A 24155-nucleotide genomic window follows, 5' to 3' on the forward strand; every position below is an offset into this window, starting at 1 on the left:
CACATTAGTGATTCATATGCTTGTAAAAGTATACCATCATCAGCCTCTTGTCCACGGCCTTGTTCCAAGTGCTACAAGGACATACTTGTAATATGAGCAATGGCAGTCGAATGAAGTGGAACTCATTTATACCTGCTTCCAACGATATCACCACGCTGTTTGCTGATCCATATGCACCACGTAAAAGGGCCTGGGGGTTTGACGGCAACGAAAAGAAGCCAAGTGAGCTCGATCAACCCAAACAGATCGATTGGAACCCCCACCCACCTTAGCTCAACCAGCATTAAGCCATTGCCCAATAAAAGGTTGTCTAAATAGAACAACGTTACGTGTCAGTTTGGTCTTCTTCCTTAGCAGTGAACTGGGCTTACCTTTGTTGTACGAGAAAGACTCGAAACACGCGCCGAATGAAATGCGTTGTTGCAAGTAAAGAGCTACCCACGTCTGGTAATGTGGAGTGTTGCATTAGTAGCTAGCGAACTACTAAACGCTGCTGTAGAAGCGTTTAACAAGTACCTTTGGAAGGATGGCGTTCACCATTGACAGCTGCTGTGTTCGTGTGGAAGGTGTAATGTAAAGAGCGCGCGTGTTGCTGGGCAACAATTAACGAGGCAACTGCTGCGGAGCACAATGACATTGATTGGCCAATGAGTCCCCGCCCATTTCCATCCTACTGCTCACCAACACAAAGTGTATCTGCTTTCATGACAATATGGCTCTCGATGCAAAAATGATACAATAAACTTCATGTATGATTGTAGAATGACTCATTGTCATTATAAAATCAGTGGATAGTTATGAGGGGATGAATGTGGCATTCTTCATGGTAGGCAAGAAGTGGTCTTTTTGTTACAATAAACTTGGGATAATGCGGTATGCAGCGTTGTGGCCATTAGCGTGATATATATGAATGATTAATAAAACGTGAAAACCCTCAAAAGAAAAACGACACAACGGAGCGAGTATGATAGAAGGGGTGATGGTTTTACTGTAGATGATGTTGATTGTTAACATTTTGAGAGGCCGATATGTGACACAGCATTGACAAAAAGCCAAACATTCTACAGAGTGCATATGCATCAAAGAGAATGAATACGTATACAATGAAATCACTCAAGCTTGTGTGCTCCTGGTACACTGTGGTGATTTCTATATAAACCCTTGCCCAGCTAGGATTTGCGATTACACCTTTCCTCCACAATGGACCCTTTTCGAGTTTTTCCATACGAAGTGATGATGATGATCATCAACGAGCTTAACCTCACCACATTGCGAGCTCTTCAGTTGATGGGCGTTTCTCGTTATTGGCGCGACCATATGCCGAATTGGACTCAGCGACAGCAGAGGGTGATGCACTTGAGTGGCGGTCACCTTCTCCACGCCTTACCTTTGGTGCATACTGGTCGACAATTGCTTGACATTATCGTAGATGCACCGGATCACCCATATACAAGCTTGGGGCTCGAACTAGTGCTTCGTGCTGTACAACAGCTACGCTTACCGACTATGCTCTCATTAAGTAAGTTGTTGTATGCTACCATCTATATATCGACTACATACGTACTCATCCACAACGTTCAACTAGCCTTACCCTGGGTAAGGGGCAGCCTGCCTCATGCATTAAATGTATTCCCTTCGAATGCAACTCGTTTTGTGCAACAATTGTCGCTTTTCCTGGTACAAACTCAAGTCGACCTGTTCCATCTCATGGTGCATTTTCCAGCATTAACCAGTCTTACGCTGGTATGGCCAATAGGCCAATCCCCGCAAGCACAATTTGTCGTTCCCGCCAACTTTGCACAGCCTCTCGTACTGGAATGGTTGGCTTACTTGAATATTCAAGGTACACTTCCTTGAGATCATTTTGTTGATTTCGTACAACGTTGCAATCGACTTGCGTTTTTACGTATCGGCTGGCCCATTGGTGGTGACATGCCACAGCTTTTAAGAATGTGTCCAAGACTTCAATACCTGTGGTTTGATACTCGTAACGAGCATGTTCCACCAGCAATTCCAATGGGTGCCGTTACTATTACGCACCCGCCACAGCATGCTCACCACTGGACCCACCTAAGACAACTTGTAGCTTTCCATCCCAGTATCGCAACGTATCAAGGGATCATAGCCACGCTTCAAGCTTTTCAGCATGTTTATTTGAACACCATTCAAATCCGAATTTCACCACGCTGGAGAGTACATGAAGAAATAGAAGGTCTACAGCTGTTGGTGTCGCAACAATTACCATCACTTTCTGAGCTTGTTTTCGATGTTCATCCATCCAGCACGGCTTTCGCCCCTCCTCTTTTCAACAATCACGTGATTCCGTTAATGGATGCAGCACCCAATCTTCAACGTTTATGCATTCGGATCATGCATCGCGATAATACGGACACCAGAAATTTACTTTTCCTCCGTGCTCAACCCTTGATTCCAATGCCACTTATGGGAAGAGTCATGTACCAAATGCCAAATCTCCGGCACTTATGCTTACACTCCTTTAATCCAGTTGAAGATGCCTTGCAGATTTTGAGGCAGTTGCAATATCATCAAGTGCCTCTTCTATCATTTGATTGGCTTGGAGAAAGCATTGGATCCATCGACCTTTTTGGGGAGTTGGCCAACATGCCAAATTTGCAATGGGTGGCACTAGGAACCAAAGAGCGTTCTTTTTTTAATACGCAAGAGGTGACCCAATTCCTTGATCTTTTGGGAGTCACTCAAAGCATTACTTGGCTGGTCTTGACAAATGTGTCTGGTTTTTCTCCTCACATCGTGTTCAACCACATTCCAGCAACAATACAACGACTCGACTTCTATGATTGTGGTGCTGTCAATGAACCTGGTCTCGCCAACTGGCTTGCTGATGATCCAAACCGCCAAAGCTTTTTCAATGATGATTGGTTGCACACTACAGGGCTGAGGGTTCAATACCCTCCCCCAAGAAGCTTTTTTGTTACACATGAACCACGTTATGGAACCTAACAACAATAAAGCTATCGCTGACACGATGTTATTATGCATAAAGCAATCAGCTATGTGGGATGGATTTAGTGTAATAGAAAGTATACGAATGATGATTATCATTGAATGAAAATTGATGTATGTTGTTCATAGAAAAGTTAAAGCTGTAAGAGGTATGTATAAGAATGCGTTGTGCAGCGAACGAAGAGAGGGTGCCTGAAACAGCCAACAGTGGTAGTAGTAATGGATTGAGATGCTTTGCCGCAGTCTTGTATTATAGGCTAAAGCACAACCATCATAATAAGCAAACTATGTAGGATCATGTCTCGAATAGTCAATGGTTGCTATTGTGGCACCAGCCACTGCCATATTATTGATGACATTGGGTATTCCCATTATCAGGGTTGATGGGTGTGCTAATAACGAATACATCATCAGCATGCAGCATTGTACAACACAAGCAAGATATGGATACAACAATGCCTATATTTTGTCACCAAATTCGCTGCATCGATCTGGGTCTGGGGCATTAACATACATATTGGGGAATGTATATATTACTTTCCTCGGGGGAAATCGTGATCAAACGTTGGTTACGGCTCAAGGGGTGTGTAGGGATTTCTGCCTCGAAATCATCTTGCTGTCATGTAATAGAGAAAGAAATCGAATGATCATCCATCCAACCTGGTTGCTCCTTGTAGACCTGCTGATCGGTGCAAGCAGCATTGGGGCACATGCTTATTAAATGGAGAGCTTGTCTCAGCAATGATTATTGCTGATTCCTGAAGGCCAATGTCAGCGGCGCTGTAAATGCTACTTTTTCCCTTTTGTTGATAATGACTTTTCCTAATTCGAGGTAATTACGGTACATTATCGGCATAAAAATCATGGTCAATTTGAAAGCTATACGCCATGTATGGTTGTAAAAAGATGATGTAGTATCCAATTGTGCTATTGAGCTACCTAATCAATGGTCAAATGCCACCCAAACCCTTGCTTTTGACATGGGCAGCATGGTAACGTGCAATCATGCACGTTATGCCATCATCATATATATACATACATGCAATGTCGGAGAAGGGCTACGGCAAGGAGAATGATCAACGTTGCACAAGATTGCCACAGCCAATGTCAACTACCACTTCACCTCCTTATTGGGTTCCAGAAAGGTCCCCATCCTGCAGCTTGATTGCATCGAACATTGTGTGATGTTTCGATCTTTGTTATATCGAGTCATTAATATGGGGGGATGGATAATCACCTTTGAATGGTATAAAAGAAGCAAGGCAAAAGCATCCTCTTGTCATTCAACCATCACCACCACTTTCATTCACTTTTTTGTGTACTTTATCTCTTGTATATCCCCCCTTGCCTTTCATTATGAAATTGTCATTTATCGCACTGGCTGCATCCTCTATCTTTTGGCTGGCCCAAGCTCTTCCAACTGTTCAACCACCACAACAGCAAGGCCAAGATCTGCTTTACTTTGAGACACGTGCTGAGCACAACCATAGCTCTGGAAAAAAGCATTCTAGTCATCACAACAGCACACATGATGGCAACTCAACTTCATCCGGGCTGGTACCGGGGAAGTATTTTGATCGTGTTGTGATTATCGTTTTTGAGAACAAGGACTATGATACCACGATGAAGGACAAGTATTTCAAGTCATTGCCATCCAAGCACAACGGTAAGCATCCATTGCTTATGATCGTCTCCATCTCTTATGCTGATTCATTTTGGGGCATGTAGGCGTTATGTTGACCAATTACAGAGGCGTGGCTCATCCATCACAGCCCAATTATGTATGTACCTTTTGTTTTTGATCGTTTATTGTTATGTGAAACCGTTATACTCATATCCATTTGCTATAGATTGCTCTCATCAGCGGATCCACCAAAGGAACCAAAGAGGACGATGAATCCAACATTGATCGTGATACGATTGTTGATTTGCTGGAGAAGAAGAATATTTCTTGGAAGACGTATCAGGAAGATTATCCTGGTGGCTGCAACAAAGAGATGGACATTGATAACTATGCTCGCAAGCACAATCCCTTCATGTCCTTCAAGAACATTCAAAAGGACAAGAAGCGTTGTGCCAAGATCGTCAGCGCAAAGGAACTCGATAAGGATATTGACAATGACAACGTACCCCAATACGTCTTTTATACGCCTGATGTAAGTGTGCAATCATCTTCTAAACAAGCCGTTGCTAATTATTTATACATCTATAGATCAACAATGATGCCCACGACAAGCCATTATCCTATGGCGCCAAGTGGCTCAAAAAGTTCCTTGATGCTCGCCTCAAGAAGCCTGCCTTTAGCAAAAAGACCTTGTTTGTTGTTACCTTTGATGAAGATGACAGCAATACAAAGAAGAATCACGTGTATACATCCATTTTCGGTCCCGATCTCAAGTTCTCTTCCAAAAAGGATGACAAAAAGTACGATCATTATTCGCTCCTGCGTACCATTGAGGATAATGTAAGTTTAATTCATGTGTTGAGGGGAATGCAATCATGTTAAATTTTCATTGATATTTATGCGTATATAGTGGGATCTTGGAGACCTTGGCGAAAAGGATAAGGATGCCACCGCATTTGACTTGTAGACATTCATGGATAGCTTGAAAGCCGTGCTTCTTGCGTAAAATAAAAATCCAAACGTTGCTATGCAACCTCCTCCGCTTCATGATGTAGAATACATGTGTGGTCGTGCAGAAAGAGCCGATCCCACGTGTGTGCGTATACGTTTTGCTGGTACCATCCTTCATCATTCCTGGGTCACCGATTCGATTTCCACAAGGATTGTCATCCATCGATTGCTGGTTGTATTGCCACCGTCATCAACATTGCAAGCAGCAAAGACAAGTAGTGCACGTCGTTCATCAAATGTCATCATAGGCTTTAGCGGGATTGTCTTGTCTCCTTCATGCCACCTCGAAACGATGTCTTCGACTGGATCGATCACATGATCCATGCCAATCCCATCTTGATGTTCCACGCTTCCAGACTTGCATGTGCCGTTGGAAAAAACAAGGATCCACTCACTGTATACGTGGACACGGTCAAATCAAGAAGTTCATTCAGCGTATCAACATGTTGCCAAGGCAAGAAGACTTGTAGTTGCCGATATCACTCCATTCTCTCGCACATATTCCTGGTACTGTACAATGTTCTTGAGGATATGAACTTCCAGTATATGTGGTAGGCTTCAAGTCGATGAGAAGTTGGCTTGGCTCCAGGGCACCAATGTAGCCGGTTTTGAAAATTGTTATCGTCATGGTCGACAGCGGCATCTGCAGTGATTCCAATCAGCTGGTGGTGTAGTGTACAAATAGGTTTTGATGTGGGCATTGAAAAAGTAGGTATGTCATGGGGTGCAAGTTGAGAAGGAGGAAGAGGTGTCATATAAATCCGCCACCTCCCTTATGCAAGACGTCGTTGAGCGCATTAGATTTTGCCCCCTGCTGCTGGTGACAACTTTTAGCTGAACACGCAAGGAAATTTACGTATGTGTTGGATCATGATCATGGGTTTAACGTCTTTTATTATGGCATCTCAACACGACCCTTGCATTTTCGCTTCTTTTTTACAACTATCTCAACATGTCACAAGCAACGTAAGTGATACCTTTTACTAAATGGATACAAAAGTAGACTCATCTTGGCATACGTGTATAGTGCTGATATCGGTCTTATCGGTTTGGCTGTCATGGTAAATAGCATCATAGATGGATGTGTATTTGGGCCACGTTGATTGAACCATCATCCTACATAGGGCCAAAACCTTATCCTCAACATGAACGACCATGGGTTTGTGGTGTGTGCATTTAATCGAACTGTATCCAAAGTCGACCACTTTTTGGAGAATGAAGCCAAAGGTATATATACAACGCACCCATATTAAAGAAAACAGTAGGCTGATGATTTGGCTATGTAGGAACAAATATCATTGGTGCTCACAGCGTTGAAGAGTTTTGCAGCAAACTCAAGCGACCTCGCAAGATCATGCTTCTCGTCAAAGCTGGACCTGCTGTGGATGAATTCATCAAGACATTGCTGCCGCATTTAGAGAAAGGCGATATCATCATTGATGGTGGCAACTCCCATTTCCCCGACACCAACCGTCGTTGCAAGGAGTTGGCAGATCAAGGCATTTTGTTTGTTGGCTCTGGTGTTTCGGGTGGTGAAGAAGGTGCACGCTATGGTCCTTCGTTAATGCCTGGTGGTAACCCCGCTGCATGGGAACATATCAAACCCATCTTCCAATCCGTCGCTGCCAAAGCACCCGATGGCCAACCATGTTGCGATTGGGTCGGCGAAGGTGGTGCAGGCCACTATGTAAAGATGGTACACAATGGCATTGGTAATGTATACATACCCATCCATCCCATTATTGGAAGGAACGTTGACTGATACATGTATGCATATAGAATATGGCGACATGCAATTGATTGCTGAAGTGTATCAAATCATGAAAGAAGCGCTTGATTTGACTGAAGATCAAATGGCCGATATCTTTGAACAATGGAACAAGGAAGAGCTCAATTCATTCTTGATTGAAATCACACGTGATGTGCTGCGTTACAAGGATACGGATGGCAAGCCATTGGTAGACAAGATCCTTGATAAGGCTGGACAAAAGGGCACTGGCAAATGGACTGGCATTGATTCTTTGGATCGGGGTATTCCAGTGACCTTGATTGCCGAAGCTGTGTATGCACGTTGCTTGTCATCATTCAAGGAAGAACGCACACGTGCTAGCAAGATCTTGAAGGGTCCTACAAATGCAAAGTATCAAGGCAACAAGCAACAATTTGTGCAACAATTGGGTAGTGCCCTTTACGCATCCAAGCTGGTGTCATATGCACAAGGGTTCATGTTGATGCGTCAAGCAGCTGATGACTTTGGTTGGAATCTCAACTATGCAGGCATTGCATTGATGTGGCGTGGTGGATGCATTATTCGTTCCGTATTCTTGGGTCAAATCAAGGATGCTTACAATAACAACCCCAAGCTTGAAAACTTGCTCTTTGATCCATTCTTTACGGATGCAGCTGCTAAGGCTCAAGATGCTTGGCGTGCTGTGATCGGCACTGCTGCTCAACTTGGTATCCCAACACCTTCTCTTTCAACAGCTCTCAGCTTTTACGATGGCTTGCGCCATGAGCGACTTCCAGCAAACCTTATCCAAGCCCAACGTGATTACTTTGGTGCTCACACTTATGAGCGTCTTGATAATCCTGGTAAATACGTTCACACCAATTGGACTGGCACAGGTGGTAACGTGTCAGCTTCGACATACCAGGCTTAAAATAAGAGCGTTAAAGCTCATGTTTGTAATCATCATCAAATGTAAATAAAGAAAAAACACTGCTAGTGGTTTTATTGATATAGTATTGGAGGAGTCAATTTTATCCATGATTTGCCTAAGCATAAGTAATGAATGCATGGCCAACAGTGGTTGAAGCTGAAATTCGGTTGCCATCTTGAATGTCATTTTCCGAATCACCATAGTAACCATGCTTGCTGAATCGACCTTGAGACTTGAAATGGACCTTTTCTGGGTGCTCTTCGGATCGAACAATGGCCTTACCGAGGACAGTGTTGGCTGTAAACTTGGAGTGGAAGCTGTCGGGCTATAAATAAATTCATCAATATGGATGCTCTTCGACATATCAGAGAGACCCATGTAGTATGGCGATACTTACAACAGTGGCATCAATGCTGCCTGCAGATGAAGAAAGGCTGATGGTCGTGGGAACTGTATCTTTCTCAGAGGATTCTTTTCCAATAGCAAATGCACTAAAGTTGATATTTCCTGAGGAGGTGGATGATGCATGATCGCCCTCAAGGCGGTCAAATTGAGCTTGTACGTTGCCATTGGCAGTAGAGAAAGAGCTCTTGGTTGTCGATGTTGCTCCATGGACAATGATATTGCCATTGGCCGTTGAAAGTGATGAGGATGATGCCACAACACCTTGGGTCTGTGATTGAATCATCAATAGTAGCGTTAGCCACATGAATAGCATCTACCTTATTTTCTTTCCACTCACATGATATTGGATATTGCCGTTGGCTGTACCAATCGACAAGCGATCAAAGGTAAATGCATCATACAAGCCAACGTTGTGATTGGCAACACCAATGGACAGTTTTTCAAGGGCATCCTCGGTGGGTAGTTCAATGATAAGGTCCCAGACAAGACAATGACGATGGTGATGGTCATTATCATGATCATCCACCTAGATATGGCATAATAAAAGCGTAAGACAAAGACTGTGCCTCGTTTTTTTGGGACCGATACAATGGACTTACAATAAAAGTAATGTGTCGTACTCCTTGTTCATTTTCGGCATCCCGGCTTTCAATGCGAATATGGTCCTTGTCTTCTTCAAATTGATATTGAATCTCATAGCGAACAATGATATCCTTAATGTCGGGGTTCACACGAACCGATGCATGACCACCTTCAAAATGGATAACGCTGTGATGCAAATGCTCATCGGTAATCAAGCCATGGTATTCGTCGACAGGCACAGTGAAAGTGTAGGTATCAGTGATGGAAGGATCAACGCATCGATGATAGGATAGCTGTTGTCAACGTAGTAAAGAGTCAATGGAAAGCACATTGATACACAAGAATTAAGCATTATACCTCTTCCAACTCAAAAGTTGAGATAGCCGCAGCAGGTGTTGTGTCTGCTTGATTGCTTGTAGTAACAATGACGCCACGATGGAAAGAGGCAAAAGAGAAAATCAATGCAATGACCGAAATCCAAAGAGAGGCTTTGGCAACACGACGATATCTTTGGAAGCGGTAATCATCCGTAAGCGTGTTGCCACCACCAAGAAGAGGAGCCTCGATATCTTGAGAATAGTTCTTTGACATGTCTGGGTAGCAGTAGCGGAAGATGATGTTGATCTTGAAAGGAGATGATTTGCCCTTTTTATACAATTGATCGAAGCCTAGGCAGAAACCTTGGCACGTCTTGTCGCGATTGTACCACCCTCGGCAATTCACATTGGCATGCTGGCAAACACCGCCCATATCCGTCATTGTTTTCCTAATCGTGAATCCAGTTGCTCTACCAATCACATGATGTCCTCGTGTGAAAAAAACTTGGGGCCCTTCCCTTAGCCGCCCCGTATTGCTGGATCATGTCTACATGCACACGCTCAGGCCACCAGGTATGGCTTCATGCTTGGCTCTTCTCTTGGGAGCATCCAACGTGCCAAGAAAGAAGGTTTGCAATATGTATTTCATGATGATTCCAATGGGGAGAATTGTATTGACAAATATGTAAACGTTGCAATGATATATAAAGGAAAAAGGAACAAGTGTTGTTGGCCGGGTATGCAGGAATGAATATGAAAGAGAGAAAAAAAGAGCGTATTGAAGAATGATGACAACCAATGCAAAGGGAAGGAAGTGCGGCATTTACATTATCAACTTCGATTGTCCTTGCCATTGTCGTCTTTATCACCTCCACTTGCCATCTTGAAGAGTCTTCGCGTGCTGTCACGGACCAATTGAAAAGCATCTCCTCGTACAGCGCTCTCCCAAAACTTGGATAGAAATGCGGATTGCGTGCCATCTTCCCATGATTGAATGTAGCGTCGTGTCAATTCTTGCGTAGGTGCGAATAGCTTGGTCACCATCCGTTTCACTATCGAGGACATCAATTACAATTTCACTCTAAAGAGAGAGGGGAAAAAAACTCGACGTACCATCATCTCCTGATCCGCTAAATCGTTCTCCGAGGTTGATTGTGTAATAGTCAGCACTAGATAAGATTCGTCTCGAGTAAGTGGATTGTTCATATGCCGCCAGACACTGCTGCTGCTACTACTACTACTTACTGGTTCTTTTTGGTAATCTCTTTCTCTAAAATACACAACGTATGAGTGGATGGATCTAAGGGCTTCTTCAATTTGATTTCATTGTTACCTGCTGTATGCTCTAAACATCGTGCTTGAGTGGTAGCTACGATAATCCATAGCCCATGAAATGGATTGAGAAACGAGCCATGTGCTTTTTGCTGTTCCTTCCGTTTTTCTTGGTTCTCTCGCAATAAACACACCATGCGGCAGTCGGATTGCTGCTTGTCATTAAGAAACTTGATGCCATTGCTGGTAGATGTGGAATGCTGTGGGTCGGTTGTGGTAGTGGACGATGAGTGATCTTGCTTTGTGAGCAACACACACTGCTCGGTAAAAAGAGGTGTATTGCTATTACTGTTGCTGTCGTTGTTGTCTTTTATTGAGCCGTTGACGATGCGAGTAAAGTGCATGAGCAAGTGATGACCTTTGGCGGGTTTCTTTTCTGGTTGAGTTGATTCAGACCACCAAGGAGAAAGTAGTGAAGTGTTATTACGAGAAGATTGTGGTGAAGGTGTTGGTGGAGGGACTGGAGGTGGTGTTGGTGTTTCTCGATGATCGTTGCCAGTAGCGTTTTTCTGTTCTTCAGCCTTCATGATTGGGCGTTTATTGTGTGTGTGGGCACAAAAATGAGTGTGTGTGTGAAAGAAAATGGAAGGAAAGTTCTCTGTTCTTGGTATTTATACCGATGAGTGTTTAATCCAAGATGAACATAAGTGGGTGTGAGAGCATCTGTGTTACCTTTATGCGGCAATGGATCGGATTGGTGGAATAGGAATAGTATCGATAACCCCTTCCTTAACCCCTCTTCGTTGATTATTCTTCATGTTTTTCCTTGTCTTGACTGAAACAATGGCTTCCCTTGTCCAATTGAATAATCCCTGTTCATTTCTAGACTTTGTGTTATCCTTCCAAAGCGACCTGTTGCGAAAATGGGTGGTCATCATCGTTTATCGGAGCCATGATGTGTTTCATCGGAGAGATTGCATAGCAACCGCCGCAGAATAAATCCCACCATCATCCAAATGCCCTTCCAAAAAGTGGCGTGGTAACCTTTGCCTATGCATGAAAGACTCACGCCACGTACATAGTAAAATCATACATGGATTCTTTGTTTATCATGTGTATTTCATGTTGATTTCCCATCATCGTTTTATAGAGAGCTATTATTACTATACAGCTAGACTACTAGTACTATACAGCTCCTACGTAATATAGTTGATTTCACACATGGAATGACGTCGTTGATAAGTCGCCTCCACCACCGGAGTATGTCGTGTCGGTTTACTGGATCTCTTTCTCCCCTGGTTTTCCTTCTTGGTTCGTCCTACACGCACACACCACACAACCCCCTCTCTCTTTCTCTCCATACTCGGCTTTTACATTCACACGTCAGCAACATGGTGAACAGCGCTTTTGTTAACGTAATTGAAACGCCCATTGAATAGTCAGCACATACACCTACATTGACATGTTGACATGGCTTTCCTATGGTCGTTAGGTCGGTCGTTGGTCTGCCCTCGCTTTCGGTCTTGTGTACGGCTATTCACACAACGCATCTTTGCAAAAGCAAGCCGAAGAAAAGAAACGACAACTTGAATACAAGCATAAGGAACAATTGATTGAGGAGGCCAAACGCGCTTATGCTGCCAAAAAGAACCCAGTTGCTGTCGTTGATGTCGTATCAGGTACGCGATCCATACACATGGACAATACATTGTACATGTTTCTCATCAACAATCTCCCCTCGTCAAATAGTCGATATCGAGAGCCCTGATTTTGATGTGGAAAAGTACATTGCTCAATTGGAAAAACAAGAAGCCAAGTAAAATAGAATCCTTGTCATTTACTCCATCATGCGCTTTTACACAATCAATATGCATCTTTGTATTTACATCCAAGCAACATGAGTGATTACCTTCAAGCAATTGGATCGGGGGAGGGAAGGGAAAAAGAAGGGGAGGTTTGCTTGTGTGTGTACACATGTGGGACGTGTCGTATGGGTAACGCGTAACATTTGTGCACGGATCAACTACAGGAAAAGATACGTGTTATGGGATGGTTCTTAATGGTGGTAATGGATTCATACAAGAGAGTGATGGAAAAATGGAGAAATACTGGGCGCGTTACGGATCCTGTCAAAAAGGGTAAAGCGTCAAGCTTCTCACACGCTCACTAAAAGCAATAACAATACACAAAAACACACATATGAAATCACACGTACGCGCACTGCATATGTACGCATACACGATACGAAGCGACAAGGGACATGTAATAGACATCATACAAGGATTTGTATTTCTTTCTCTTTTTCTTTCTTATATCTGGGGGAGGGATGAGGGGGGAGAGAAGGAAATCCCTTTTCCAGTCTTAGAACTTTTTACCAAAGAGAAGCACTTGCAACTTATCGTAACCAGACAAGACACCAGCACCAGCAATGGCACGCAAGATATTGGCACCAGCACCCTTGAAGAGCGATCGAGCACCTTCATTCTTGACGATCTCAGAGAATGCAGCCATGGAAGACGAATACTTGACAGCGGTACCAGACGTCATCATCATACGTCTACGCACCGTATCGATAGGATACGAAGCAAGACCTGCACCTGTCGTCACGGCCCAGCCGAGCAAAAAGGTAGCCAAGAAGCTGTTTTGGAGATTTTGAGGCATAGCAGGCTTAAGGGAATCGTACATGCCAAAGTATAGACCACGATACACAATGATACCCACGCAGGATACATTGAAACCACGATAAAGACCAGCAATGCCATCCGACTTTAGTGTCTTGCGATACACGTCGAGAAGACCACTGAATTGGCGTTCACCACCCTTGGCAGCAGACTTTGCATCATTGGCAAGACGCGTACGGGCATAGTCAAGTGAATACACAAAGAACAAACTAGCGGCACCAGCAGCACCACCTATACAATACATGAATGATGTAAGCATGTGTGTAAAGTTTGGTGTCTTACTATACTGTACCTGACGCCAAGTTGCCTGCAAACCAAGCCCAATAGCCATCCTTATTCTTGTCCTTGTTAAACATACGCTTGAACTTGTCCTTGAAAGCAAAGTTCAAAGCCTGGGTGGGAAAGTAACGGATGACATTGGCAGTGTTGCCACGCCATAGGGAAATCACACCTTCGTCCTTGGCAGTACGGCTAAAGCAATCCACAATACCCTTGTAAGGTGATGCCAATCGACCTTGCTTGATCATTTCATCTTGGTTTTGAATAAGCAACTTGACACGCTCAATAGGTGCAGCTGCTGTCTTGGACACTGCAGCCGACACACCACCCATCAAGAAATCCTAAGAGTATGTAGAGAGATGATGTAAGAGACGCGTGTATATGGGAGAATGAGTCAATGATGGATACTTGCGACAATAAACTGGTTCTTTGGCTTCTCAGGCATGGTAGTAGTTGTAGTAGTGAGAGAAGGAAAAAAGAGGAAAAGGGAAGAAAAAAGAGGCAGGTTGGAGTGTTTCACGCTTTTGCTTTAAATATCAAATAGGCCATGTGGTCATCACTCGTTTGTTCATGCCCTTACTATTCAACCCCCATCACACATACACACACACATACACACATGCACACCCCCTAAAATCGAACATTTGCAGGATTGTTGGTGATGACCGGGACGCCAGCCAGCATGTAGTGCTACAACGTATACATTCATTTAAGATGGTGCTATCACCACCCCTACTCTAATATTCATGATACAACCAGATTAAGACAGCTATCTATAAGAGAGAGCAAGAGACCTTATTGTTCCATCATCACTATGGACCATGCGATTCTGGATCACTGTTTGTGCAACCTTGGCTGTTTGCAGACCGCATTTTATTCCGCACCCAATACGTCGCAGCAACTTTTTTTTTCTTGCTTTAGCTTTCAACTAAAAAAGAACTACAACACACAAACAATACAATGGTGATTCAGCAACCCAACTCACAAATCAAGTACGATCGGTGCCTTACCGTTCCAAAACAACCCTCGAGTAGTAACTCATGCGTGATCTAGATTGACCAATGTCTCGGTGGTACGGTTAAGGAAAGGTGGCAAGCGCTTTGAGCTGGCCTGTTACAAGAACAAAGTTATGGAGTGGCGCAACAATGTGTAAGTATCTCATACAAGGTTTGAAGGATCATGCAGGCAGCATCTTAACGATAAGCCCATAGGGAAACCGACCTCGATGAAGTATTACAAATCCACAGTGTATTCATGAACGTATCCAAAGGCCAAGTAGCGAGCAAGGATGATTTACAAAAGTGCTTCAAGACCGATGATCTCGATAGTGTTATTCAGCAGGTATTGTAATACAATCGAGGAGAGAGAGAGAGAGAAAGAACATGGAAGGATTCATGTTGAAAAGCATAGATCTTGAAAAAGGGTGAACTCCAAGTGGCAGAGAAGGAACGCACAAACCAATTGGAAAGCATGTGGAGAGATATTGCAACCATCGTCACTGACAACTGCGTCAATCCACAAAACCAACGACCTTATACGGTGACCATGATTGAAAAGGCCATGCAAGATCTTCACTTGAGTGTCAACCCCAAACGCAGCAGCAAATCACAAGCACTCGATGTCATTAAGCAACTCCAGGAAAAGCAGATTTTACCCATTCAACGAGCCCAAATGCGTATTCGTCTCACACTCCCTCAAACCAAGGAAGCCAAAAAGTTGCGTGAAAAGTTACATCCCATGATGACATCCATTGAAGATGAAGACTTTGATGCTGGCGAATATGAATTGGTAGGTGGTGGCAAAACAAAGGTGGTCATCATGATGGTAGGTGAATTGACTCTTTCCATTTATAGATTGCATTGGTGGATCCTGGCAAATACCGACAGATCAATGAATTGTTACAAAGCGAGCTCAAGGGCAAGGGACAAGTAGAAATTATGAATCTTCGTGAAAAGGAAGAAGGAGATGAAAAATTCTAAAATACTGGCGAGTTTACAATAAAAAGATTCTCTTCGTTGCGTTTTATCCATCGTAAGAGCTGGTTGGAACTCGAAATGATGCTCGATTTGGGTGTATCAGGAGTAAATACAACATAGACTTCAAAAGAGGACGTAATCTAGTATCCATTGTTCTTAGCATCCTTGTTAAAGTTCCCATCCCAATTTTCCTTTACCCATCCTAGCAAGATCTCCTTGTCAGCTTCATGATAATACAATTTCATTGGACGTGCTCGGCAATGCATGCGGTCATAAGCATAATGGTATAAGCGGTGCAACCTTAAGGTGGATGATGATGAGTTTGGGAACCTCCCAGTGACTGAATCCTTCACAACTTACCTCTTGCGGTTGCCACTATTGTTGGTATAAGGACCACTAAAGTTGGGGCAGGTAAACTGCACATGCGTTTTACTCTTGTACAAAAAGTGGAGTAGACCTGGAGCACCGACATCATCTAAAAAATGCTTGAGCGTCTAATGGAATGGAGCTATTATCGTTGATGCGATAGATACCTACCTACTGTATAATGCTTTTCAGATGCTTCAATCACGCTATCCAAAACATTCCGAGCTTTCATTGTCTATATAGCAAATTGGATCAGATTCCACATTCCCTCTAAAAGAATCTTTACACGTACCTCCACCAATGTGCTCTTCCATTCACTCATATCAAAAAAGCGATCCTTGTCCGTGCTAATCATAACGATAGAAACGTCTGGTGCAATATAGCAAATGTAGGCATGGAGAAATCCTTTGGAATTGAACTTGGGCAAACAAAGCGGCGTCCACGATTCTGCTAGATCAAAGGTTGTCGAGCCTGTCAACATGTTGAATAGCAAATGGAGATCTATAATTATCGCCATGTTGTTAGTATCCAACAATTGCTCATTCTAAGAGTGAATAATACCCTACCAGCAGGATGTAAACTATGTTTCCTAGGACGCAGTAAGGTAACCAATTGGCCTTTGGCCACGATCATTGCATACAAAAGCCCCTGGATAGTATAGATGAGCATTCGATCCATACCTCCCTCCACTTGTTTTACCTTGACTTTGCCACCACTCGAAAATATAGAACCCAATTGATCTCTCACCACCCTGGATAAACGAAGGCATTGCAAAGCACATAGCATGAATCCATGGTCTTGGCTGAATAAAGTTGAAAGGCTATCCAAAAACACCTCCGTTCCTTTACAAGACATCCAATAAGTCATCCATTTTACCCACACATGCATGCTGCACACATACCACCCAAAAGACGCCTGAGATCAAAATTCACGCGTTGCTCGAATATCCTTGTCAATTGCACACTCGTCAATACACTCAGGATCTGATTATGCAGGTACAAGAGCTGGTCGCGTAGCTAAGATCATCGATATTAGCTTCCTACCCTCCATTTTTTTAACCACATCATCTTCCTACCTGCCCATCCGATTCACCCGTCTTCGATACCGTGACATAGTACAATGGGTCCTTGTGTAGAAAGACGTATTTATGGCGACCCGCGTTCATGGATCTACGCTTGACACATATCAATCATGGCTGCAACAACCCGCTACCATCACTTACTTTATCATATCATCTTGATCTTGAAAGAAAGAAATGATAGCTTGAATAACGCCCATCAATGTCGATATTCGCGATTCATCTCCATATCTGATAGTCGTCGTCGTTAGGAACAACAACAACAACAATCCCCATGTGTTACCCACACGTTACCTGGTCCATATCGGCTTTCCCGCACTGCTTAGGATAAAAAAGTGCTTCTTATGGCGTACCCAAGACGACATGCCGGCATCTACATGGGCAAAAGGTCATTGTCTTGTCGTGTAAAGTAAGGGCGATCGACTTGCCAGTATCAGCTTGTTTGGCTAAAACCGAACTTCTCGAACCTTGTCGACGTATTTTGTTGTAGCTCTTGACTGGATCGCTCATGGTTGAGTTGGTCGATTCGTAAGACGATGCAGCAGCAGCAACGGTTGTTTCTGAAAGTGTGTTGCTATCAGGGCTACTGCCTATCGATCGCTGAATGACAACAGGATCTTGCATGGAGGCTGTGTTCGTTTGTTGCCTAGCGTCGTGATACAGGATAAAGCGAACAAGAGGAGAGAGAGATCAAATCACGCGCTACTGTGCTGAAACTTGGGGACCTTTATTGATCCTACACAACAATGATTCACTTTTACGAATATGCATAATACACAACAAGAGACTAGTTTATCCTAGCTACATGTATACGTGATGATTCTACTACGATGATTGGAAATAAAGACATTGCCTCTTTATCTTATACATCATAGGCCATTTGATTCCAAGGGGATGATGAGAAAGTTGCTTCACATGATAGAGTGCATTTATACCTAAAAGGAGATATTCACTCGTTATTGTTGCTGCAAGCTCATCCAATCACATGTATGTAGATCATAGTAGAAAGCATCCCTGTACGTTCTTATAATTTGTATCGTGGATATCTGATCGTGCTTTACTGAACACAGCAGGGGACGAGGGGTAATTTAAAATGAGCTTTGGATCTGGATGGATAAAGAATATGTATAGAATAAATGGAAGGGGAGGGATGTATGTATATCAAGACGTGTGTGTGTTGCTGTGATCAAAAATCAGGGGCGTGTGGGGATGGCGTTGAAAGAACATTCACAATGCAGCTGGTGTTGGTTGTCCCACATCTTCAACTTCCAACACCAAGGCATCTTGTTGACCATCGGTAGTTGGCGGTAAGACTCCTCTTAAACGACGCTCCTTTTCGTTCTCCAATTGACCATACAAGAGATACAATGCTCGCTCATTGGATTCAGCCGTGCCTTGAATAGTAAACATTCTCTCGCCACTTTCATCATGGGGCATCTTGGCAATGGAAATACGTGATCCTGATAATCGGCGAATCTCGGCTATCTTGTTACCACCCTTGCCTAGACAACCGTTGTCATGTCAACCTTTTTTGTTTAAATCCTTCATCTGTCATATTAACTTACCGATGATACAGCCGACCATATCGCTTGGGATAGAAATGTGTTGAGTACGAAGGTTGGCATTGTTAAGTGCTGAAAGGGATGACCTACGAGGGACACCCGTATTGCTGCCACCGCTTGCTGAGAGTGATGATAAGGAGGATGGCTGGTTGCCAAATCCATTGGTAGCTATAGCAGCCGCAAAATCGGATCCGTTCCCAGTACGTAAGATGGAGGATGTGCTCACACGCCGTGATGCTTGCTGTTGATCTTGTAATGATGTTGCAGTATTGGTCGCCTTGGTGGGATTGTAAAGAATGGTGCCATAAGCGCGCTCTTTGTCTTCAAGCAAACATTGGCCAATCTCACGGATCGCTGTTTGGATGGCATCCACGGTGCCTTTGATTTCCACAACGCGCTCAGTACTCTGGGGTAACAAGACTTTGGATGCTGTCATGCGGACTCCTGATGTATCCTGGATATGCTTGATTTTGGCACCTTGACGACCAATCACCGTACCCATCAAATTATGCGAGATAAGTAGCCTTAATGTTGTTGTAGTAGAAGAAGTAGCAGTGACAGAATTGATATCATCATGGCTGGCAGCTGTACCAGGTGTTGTGGGTGGAGTAGCAGGACCAAGTGGGTTATCAATCAGCGTTCGAGTGATGAATGCATATGCCTTTTGTGAAGATAAAGTGGGATTAGTTTGATATATGCACAAAATTTATCATAGCGTGGATTTACCTTGGCTACATTATCCAAGCTGCCTGTCACGGTCAATACACGATCATGGACACCAGGTACCACCTTGGATACACCTGCTTTAACACCTGTAGAATCTCGAAGGTCGCCTACATTCTTTCCACCTAACACAAGAGTGCGTGTGATCGGATAAGGTTAGATTGTCAATACGTCCCCACTCCCCTCCTCCCCCTTGATATCCTTTTCTCACCTTTGCCGATAATAACACCCGCTTCTTTGGTAGACACCAAGGCGCGTAACGTCAACTGATCTTGCTCATCTGCTACAGCTTGCTCATCCAACGCGAGGTCTTGTGGTGGATTGCCTTCTGCTCGTGAAACTTCATTGCTCCCTTCAATCGATTCAGAATGACTGGTGTGTGTGGAGGCGGATACTTGAGACATGGAGCTAAATCACCCATTACCACCTTGCCTACCCAATACATGTCAATGGTCACTTACCTTTTTGTCAATGCAAAGGCTGTGGGTTAAAAGAAAGGATAAAGTGAGAAGGGAGGGAAAAAAAAAGAGAGAGAGAGAGCGGAAAAGAGAAAGTACAAAGCGACAAGGACAAAAGCCTATGTTATAATGAAAAGGGACAAAGAATGAGATATGGGGACCAAGAGTGAGGGAAAGCAAGGCTTAGTGACCAAGATCTGCTTTGATTGGAGAAAGAAAGAAAGAAAGAGAGAGATAGTGCAAGGCATGGCCAAAGTGGCAAAAATTGGTTATGTGGCCCTTGCTCATGTCATCAAATTTCCTTCACACATTATTGTACACCTGTTAGCCATGAATAGCCCTCATTCATCATGTGGACATAACTCAAAACACCTCTTGAAAGATATTCCAATAAAACTAGATTTAGTCATTTACCCAATGGTGTCCTCTTGAGTGAATCAAGGTACTAAAAGTGATGTTGCTATCTCATAAATCAGCACCAACGCGTACAGTCGTGGGAAGATGTACATTCCTGATTCATAAAATGAAGTGCTTTGGAGATGTCATGATAGGATGAGATCTTGCATAGTACCATGGCCAACTAATTTATATGCAGCTGAAGGGAGCAGTGGCCACAGGGCAACAAGCGGCATTTTCAAACATGGCGGAGGAGGAAAAAAAAGAGGCCCAGTCTTGTGCGACCTAACGCACGGACCTCCTCCATGGAGTTTACACATGAAAACCAATGCTAGTGATAACATTCAAACTCTATATTATTTGATCTTTGGAATAAGGTGAAATGTTTATAGACAATTGATTCAAAATAAAGCTCAACTAGTCCCTGTCATCTTAAAAGCACGTTTTCGATTCTTTGTTCGAGGACTACCATTAAATGGAGTGGACGAAGTTGATCCACTGGATTCTTCAGAGAATTCAATAGCTGCAGTAACTGCCGCAACAGCCGTTTCCGATGCAGATGATCCACCACCAACCTTGAGTAGTATGTTGGTATTCTCACGTCCACAAATAGGACACATGACTGGTAGCTGTCTTGGTGCGAGAAAGATGCCGCCTTTTCCCCAGCAGAGCATATAGCCGACAAAAATCAACCAAAAGACTAGAAGATTATACACCAGCAATGTCTTGATACCACCATAGAACGATCCAAGGGCAACGAGTTCGGAGACACGCCATAACCAATAAATGACAACAATACCACGGAACCATGCTTGCTCGTGAACGGGTCTTTTTGTAGCTTGCTTTGGTGAACCAACACATAAACAAGCATCCTCAGCAGCTCGCCAACAAAAGATTAAGAAAAATACAGCAACATCGAGCCACACTTGACCAGCAGCAAACATCCACGTGTCGGCAATGGGAACCCATTCATGCGCAAATCGTAAACCCCACAAGTAAAATGTGCCGTATCGTTCATGTGGTAGAGTGCCGGATGGAATAAACTCGGCTCGAAACCATGGCAACGTCAACAAGGCTAATAAAAATAGCACTGTAGCAAACCAGCACCAACGTTGTTCATGCGGCATAGCTAAAAGGCGTGCTACCCATACGTGCCATGTTGATGTGCTCTCTGGATGCTGATGGATACGTTGAACAAGTTGCATAAACCTTGATCGATCATAAAATTTGGGAACAATGAGGGCTGTCAACATGGCAGCAATACCAATGAGGGTAAAGCCTTGCAACTATTACCATAGCAACAGGTTAGCAACATGATGCAACAACAATCCCCAATCACCATACTAATACTACTGACCACAATAGCCATATTGGATGAGATAATAAACTCGCCAGGGCCACCCTTGATGTTGACACGTTGGTTGTCAAGGCGAAAAACAATTGATGAAGAGCCTGTTTGACCATCCGGTGTTGTTACTTGAACCTTGATTGTGTGCGTACGCCGTGGATCAAGGGTAGAAGGATCCCATGGTGCTGTCCATAGCGTGGCTGATGATTGGGTAGCTGCATGTGGATGTGGCACACCATCAATGCTGATATGCACAGTGACGTTGTTGTTACCACTACCATCACCAAGAGCATCATCATCATCATCATGACCATCACCTGAGGAAGTGAAAACTAGAAAACGTATATGGCTGCTGGATTGGATACGATGTAATGGTTCTTTGGTTGGCATAGCAAAACGAGCATCCTTTGGATTTGTAATGAGTACAATGGGTGCAGGCTTGATAGCTGCAGGCCAAATAATGTTGCCAGCAGGTGTCAATGGAATCACGGGATGAGGTGCAAGTTGTTTACGTGGCAATTCGACATCGACAAAGGAGATCAAGTCATGATCCACAGCCACAATACGATACATGCCATGGACCATCATGTCGCCAAGCTCGAGCTCCAATGACTCACCCTTGGGATCATACCATTTGAGCACATCCCCCAATCCTTCATCCAACAATGTTAGCAATGCGTCGTTGTCATGATCCGCATGAAATTTTTTACGTACCTGCAGCAAGACGATGAAGGTGGCCACAAAAATAAACGCTGTATTGCTTGGCCAAATCACGGAACCCGAGACCTTTACTTGAAACACCAAACACCATGGTTGTCGTAGGATAATGTGAAAACTTTTTTGAGAGATGGAGGAATGAATGGACCGTTTGAAGATCAGCTCCCTCGCACTATATAGGCAACAGCAATATCCCCATACTTGCCACAAAGGTATGATTAAATGCCGGCTTCAATGCGCTTGCAAGTCGATCCATTGTCTTTGACGTGAGATAACCAAAAAAGTTGAAAGGGCGTGATGGACCACGTTTAGGACTACATACACGTAAAACAATTAGCCTATATGTGTATCTTCATCATGTCAGCTGATCCCACACTTGCCATGCATCAATAGCAACAAATTGATAGTTGCCAAAAGGTTCCTTGACTTGCCATGAATAGATACCTTGGCCTGTTGCCACCAAGTCGGCACTTTTGCCATGGGTGCGATAAAAATTCACATGCGATTGCCATGAAGGCAAGTCTGTTTGAAAAGTTGTTGATAAGAAGGATACCAAAACGATGATAAGCACACTCACCAAAACAGTCATGGTTCCCACGCATGTCATACCATGGCATGGCAGGTGCTCCTTGTTCGATCGTTTGACGATACACCTGCCATTCTTCTTGATACTGCTGAGATGTCACACGTCGTACGTCCTTTGCATCTGTCAAGTCGCCTGTGACAACAACAAAACGGGGTCTGAGATGTAAATGTTATTAGCATGTTGACATAAACACGCAAACATTTTCCATAACGTACTTGATCATGGGGAGTACGGATTGTACAAAATGTAAAAAATGAAGCGTATGTCCTCGAAACCGATACTTTGAAATATGAAGATCCGAGATCTATCATCCATATTAGCAATGCGGGTTCATTGTTGGTGGCGGAAAGGATCGCATGTACGTACCTGTGTAAAGTAAAACATGTTGGATGGGGATGATCCAATAACGGTGTCATTTGACATTGACAAGGATGATTTAGGAAGATGCTGCTGCTGCTGCTTTTCGGTATGATGATGTTGTCGGAATGAGGATGGCCATGGAATGGTGCTATCCATACCACGGAGCTCTCTTGTGGATGACCAATAGAGATAGCATGCTCGTATACTGCAAAGCAATACAAACAAAAGCCACAGCCATGGAGAATACTTCATTATGTACTACTACGATACAAGAGAGGAAAAAGGAGTAAAAGTAAGAGAAACAAAAGAGAGAAGAAGGAAATGTTGATGCAAGTCAAATAAAAAAGAATGAGCATGTTGTTCATTGTTGGGTACTGCTACAAATAAGGGATCCGAAAAACCCTTTTGCCGTGATCACGCGTTTAGTACACACGTATACACACACACACACACACAAAACCAATATTAACTTCTTTGAAACAGCTCATGCTCCAGCTCACGTCAAGTTTCATCCCCGAGACGACATCCCTCCTCCTCGAAATAGGATCATCCTCAACTCTCACGCCCGATTTGTATATCCAAATATGCGTAACAAGTACAATGTTATTGATATGCATGCGCCTGCACCACCTTTTTATTATTTGTTGTAATCAAAGCCAACCTCATGCTCCTCCCCTTTAGATCAAGCCGATCTGCAAGATAACACTATGCGTAAGAGTCGCGTGATGGTTTTTGACAACTTGATGACAGACTTGCTCTTCTTTCCTTG

General features: G+C 43.6%; 12 protein-coding genes across 12 annotated transcripts; 6 read left to right on the forward strand and 6 right to left on the reverse strand.

Moving 5' to 3' along the window:
- Window positions 1–1200: 1200 nt before the first annotated feature.
- On the forward strand, window positions 1201–1857 carry O0I10_008794 (uncharacterized protein; the record flags this gene model as incomplete). The annotated part of the gene is made up of 2 exons (XM_058488795.1): window positions 1201–1519; window positions 1586–1857. 2 exons carry the CDS (start codon window positions 1201–1203, stop codon window positions 1855–1857), a joined length of 591 nt encoding a protein of 196 aa, XP_058340421.1.
- A 93-nt stretch (window positions 1858–1950) lies between these two features.
- O0I10_008795 (uncharacterized protein) lies at window positions 1951–2982 on the forward strand (the record flags this gene model as incomplete). Its single annotated transcript, XM_058488796.1, has 1 exon — window positions 1951–2982. One exon carries the CDS (start codon window positions 1951–1953, stop codon window positions 2980–2982), a length of 1032 nt encoding a protein of 343 aa, XP_058340422.1.
- Window positions 2983–4341: 1359 nt separating this feature from the next.
- On the forward strand, window positions 4342–5576 carry O0I10_008796 (uncharacterized protein; the record flags this gene model as incomplete). The annotated part of the gene is made up of 5 exons (XM_058488797.1): window positions 4342–4651; window positions 4714–4766; window positions 4836–5141; window positions 5198–5449; window positions 5520–5576. The coding sequence occupies 5 exons, from the start codon at window positions 4342–4344 to the stop codon at window positions 5574–5576; spliced, it is 978 nt and encodes a 325-aa protein (XP_058340423.1).
- Window positions 5577–6572: 996 nt separating this feature from the next.
- On the forward strand, window positions 6573–8280 carry O0I10_008797 (6-phosphogluconate dehydrogenase, decarboxylating; the record flags this gene model as incomplete). Its single annotated transcript, XM_058488798.1, has 5 exons — window positions 6573–6586; window positions 6648–6681; window positions 6745–6847; window positions 6907–7332; window positions 7400–8280. The coding sequence occupies 5 exons, from the start codon at window positions 6573–6575 to the stop codon at window positions 8278–8280; spliced, it is 1458 nt and encodes a 485-aa protein (XP_058340424.1).
- A 115-nt stretch (window positions 8281–8395) lies between these two features.
- Window positions 8396–9858, reverse strand: O0I10_008798 (uncharacterized protein; the record flags this gene model as incomplete). Its single annotated transcript, XM_058488799.1, has 5 exons — window positions 8396–8605; window positions 8678–8953; window positions 9023–9211; window positions 9285–9560; window positions 9625–9858. The coding sequence occupies 5 exons, from the start codon at window positions 9856–9858 to the stop codon at window positions 8396–8398; spliced, it is 1185 nt and encodes a 394-aa protein (XP_058340425.1).
- Window positions 9859–10415: 557 nt separating this feature from the next.
- O0I10_008799 (uncharacterized protein) lies at window positions 10416–11443 on the reverse strand (the record flags this gene model as incomplete). The annotated part of the gene is made up of 4 exons (XM_058488800.1): window positions 10416–10636; window positions 10698–10753; window positions 10830–10854; window positions 10918–11443. 4 exons carry the CDS (start codon window positions 11441–11443, stop codon window positions 10416–10418), a joined length of 828 nt encoding a protein of 275 aa, XP_058340426.1.
- Window positions 11444–12247: 804 nt separating this feature from the next.
- Window positions 12248–12676, forward strand: O0I10_008800 (uncharacterized protein; the record flags this gene model as incomplete). Its single annotated transcript, XM_058488801.1, has 3 exons — window positions 12248–12271; window positions 12349–12535; window positions 12606–12676. 3 exons carry the CDS (start codon window positions 12248–12250, stop codon window positions 12674–12676), a joined length of 282 nt encoding a protein of 93 aa, XP_058340427.1.
- Window positions 12677–13217: 541 nt separating this feature from the next.
- O0I10_008801 (ADP,ATP carrier protein, mitochondrial) lies at window positions 13218–14261 on the reverse strand (the record flags this gene model as incomplete). The annotated part of the gene is made up of 3 exons (XM_058488802.1): window positions 13218–13768; window positions 13830–14157; window positions 14229–14261. The coding sequence occupies 3 exons, from the start codon at window positions 14259–14261 to the stop codon at window positions 13218–13220; spliced, it is 912 nt and encodes a 303-aa protein (XP_058340428.1).
- Window positions 14262–14776: 515 nt separating this feature from the next.
- O0I10_008802 (SBDS family rRNA metabolism protein) lies at window positions 14777–15785 on the forward strand (the record flags this gene model as incomplete). Its single annotated transcript, XM_058488803.1, has 6 exons — window positions 14777–14808; window positions 14870–14965; window positions 15028–15157; window positions 15227–15604; window positions 15670–15713; window positions 15779–15785. The coding sequence occupies 6 exons, from the start codon at window positions 14777–14779 to the stop codon at window positions 15783–15785; spliced, it is 687 nt and encodes a 228-aa protein (XP_058340429.1).
- A 6-nt stretch (window positions 15786–15791) lies between these two features.
- Window positions 15792–17860, reverse strand: O0I10_008803 (uncharacterized protein; the record flags this gene model as incomplete). The annotated part of the gene is made up of 12 exons (XM_058488804.1): window positions 15792–15932; window positions 15990–16092; window positions 16153–16267; window positions 16330–16393; window positions 16451–16659; window positions 16725–16806; window positions 16858–17000; window positions 17060–17174; window positions 17234–17327; window positions 17381–17467; window positions 17531–17609; window positions 17665–17860. 12 exons carry the CDS (start codon window positions 17858–17860, stop codon window positions 15792–15794), a joined length of 1428 nt encoding a protein of 475 aa, XP_058340430.1.
- Window positions 17861–18463: 603 nt separating this feature from the next.
- Window positions 18464–19925, reverse strand: O0I10_008804 (uncharacterized protein; the record flags this gene model as incomplete). Its single annotated transcript, XM_058488805.1, has 4 exons — window positions 18464–18738; window positions 18802–19459; window positions 19525–19646; window positions 19733–19925. 4 exons carry the CDS (start codon window positions 19923–19925, stop codon window positions 18464–18466), a joined length of 1248 nt encoding a protein of 415 aa, XP_058340431.1.
- Window positions 19926–20788: 863 nt separating this feature from the next.
- On the reverse strand, window positions 20789–23542 carry O0I10_008805 (uncharacterized protein; the record flags this gene model as incomplete). The annotated part of the gene is made up of 8 exons (XM_058488806.1): window positions 20789–21661; window positions 21733–22376; window positions 22438–22558; window positions 22646–22754; window positions 22821–22962; window positions 23018–23181; window positions 23242–23330; window positions 23393–23542. 8 exons carry the CDS (start codon window positions 23540–23542, stop codon window positions 20789–20791), a joined length of 2292 nt encoding a protein of 763 aa, XP_058340432.1.
- Between the last annotated feature and the right edge of the window lie 613 nt (window positions 23543–24155).

This window comes from Lichtheimia ornata, assembly GCF_029851405.1.
Source record: "Lichtheimia ornata isolate CBS 291.66 chromosome Unknown scaffold00048, whole genome shotgun sequence".
Classification (NCBI taxonomy): Eukaryota; Fungi; Mucoromycota; class Mucoromycetes; order Mucorales; family Lichtheimiaceae; genus Lichtheimia; species Lichtheimia ornata.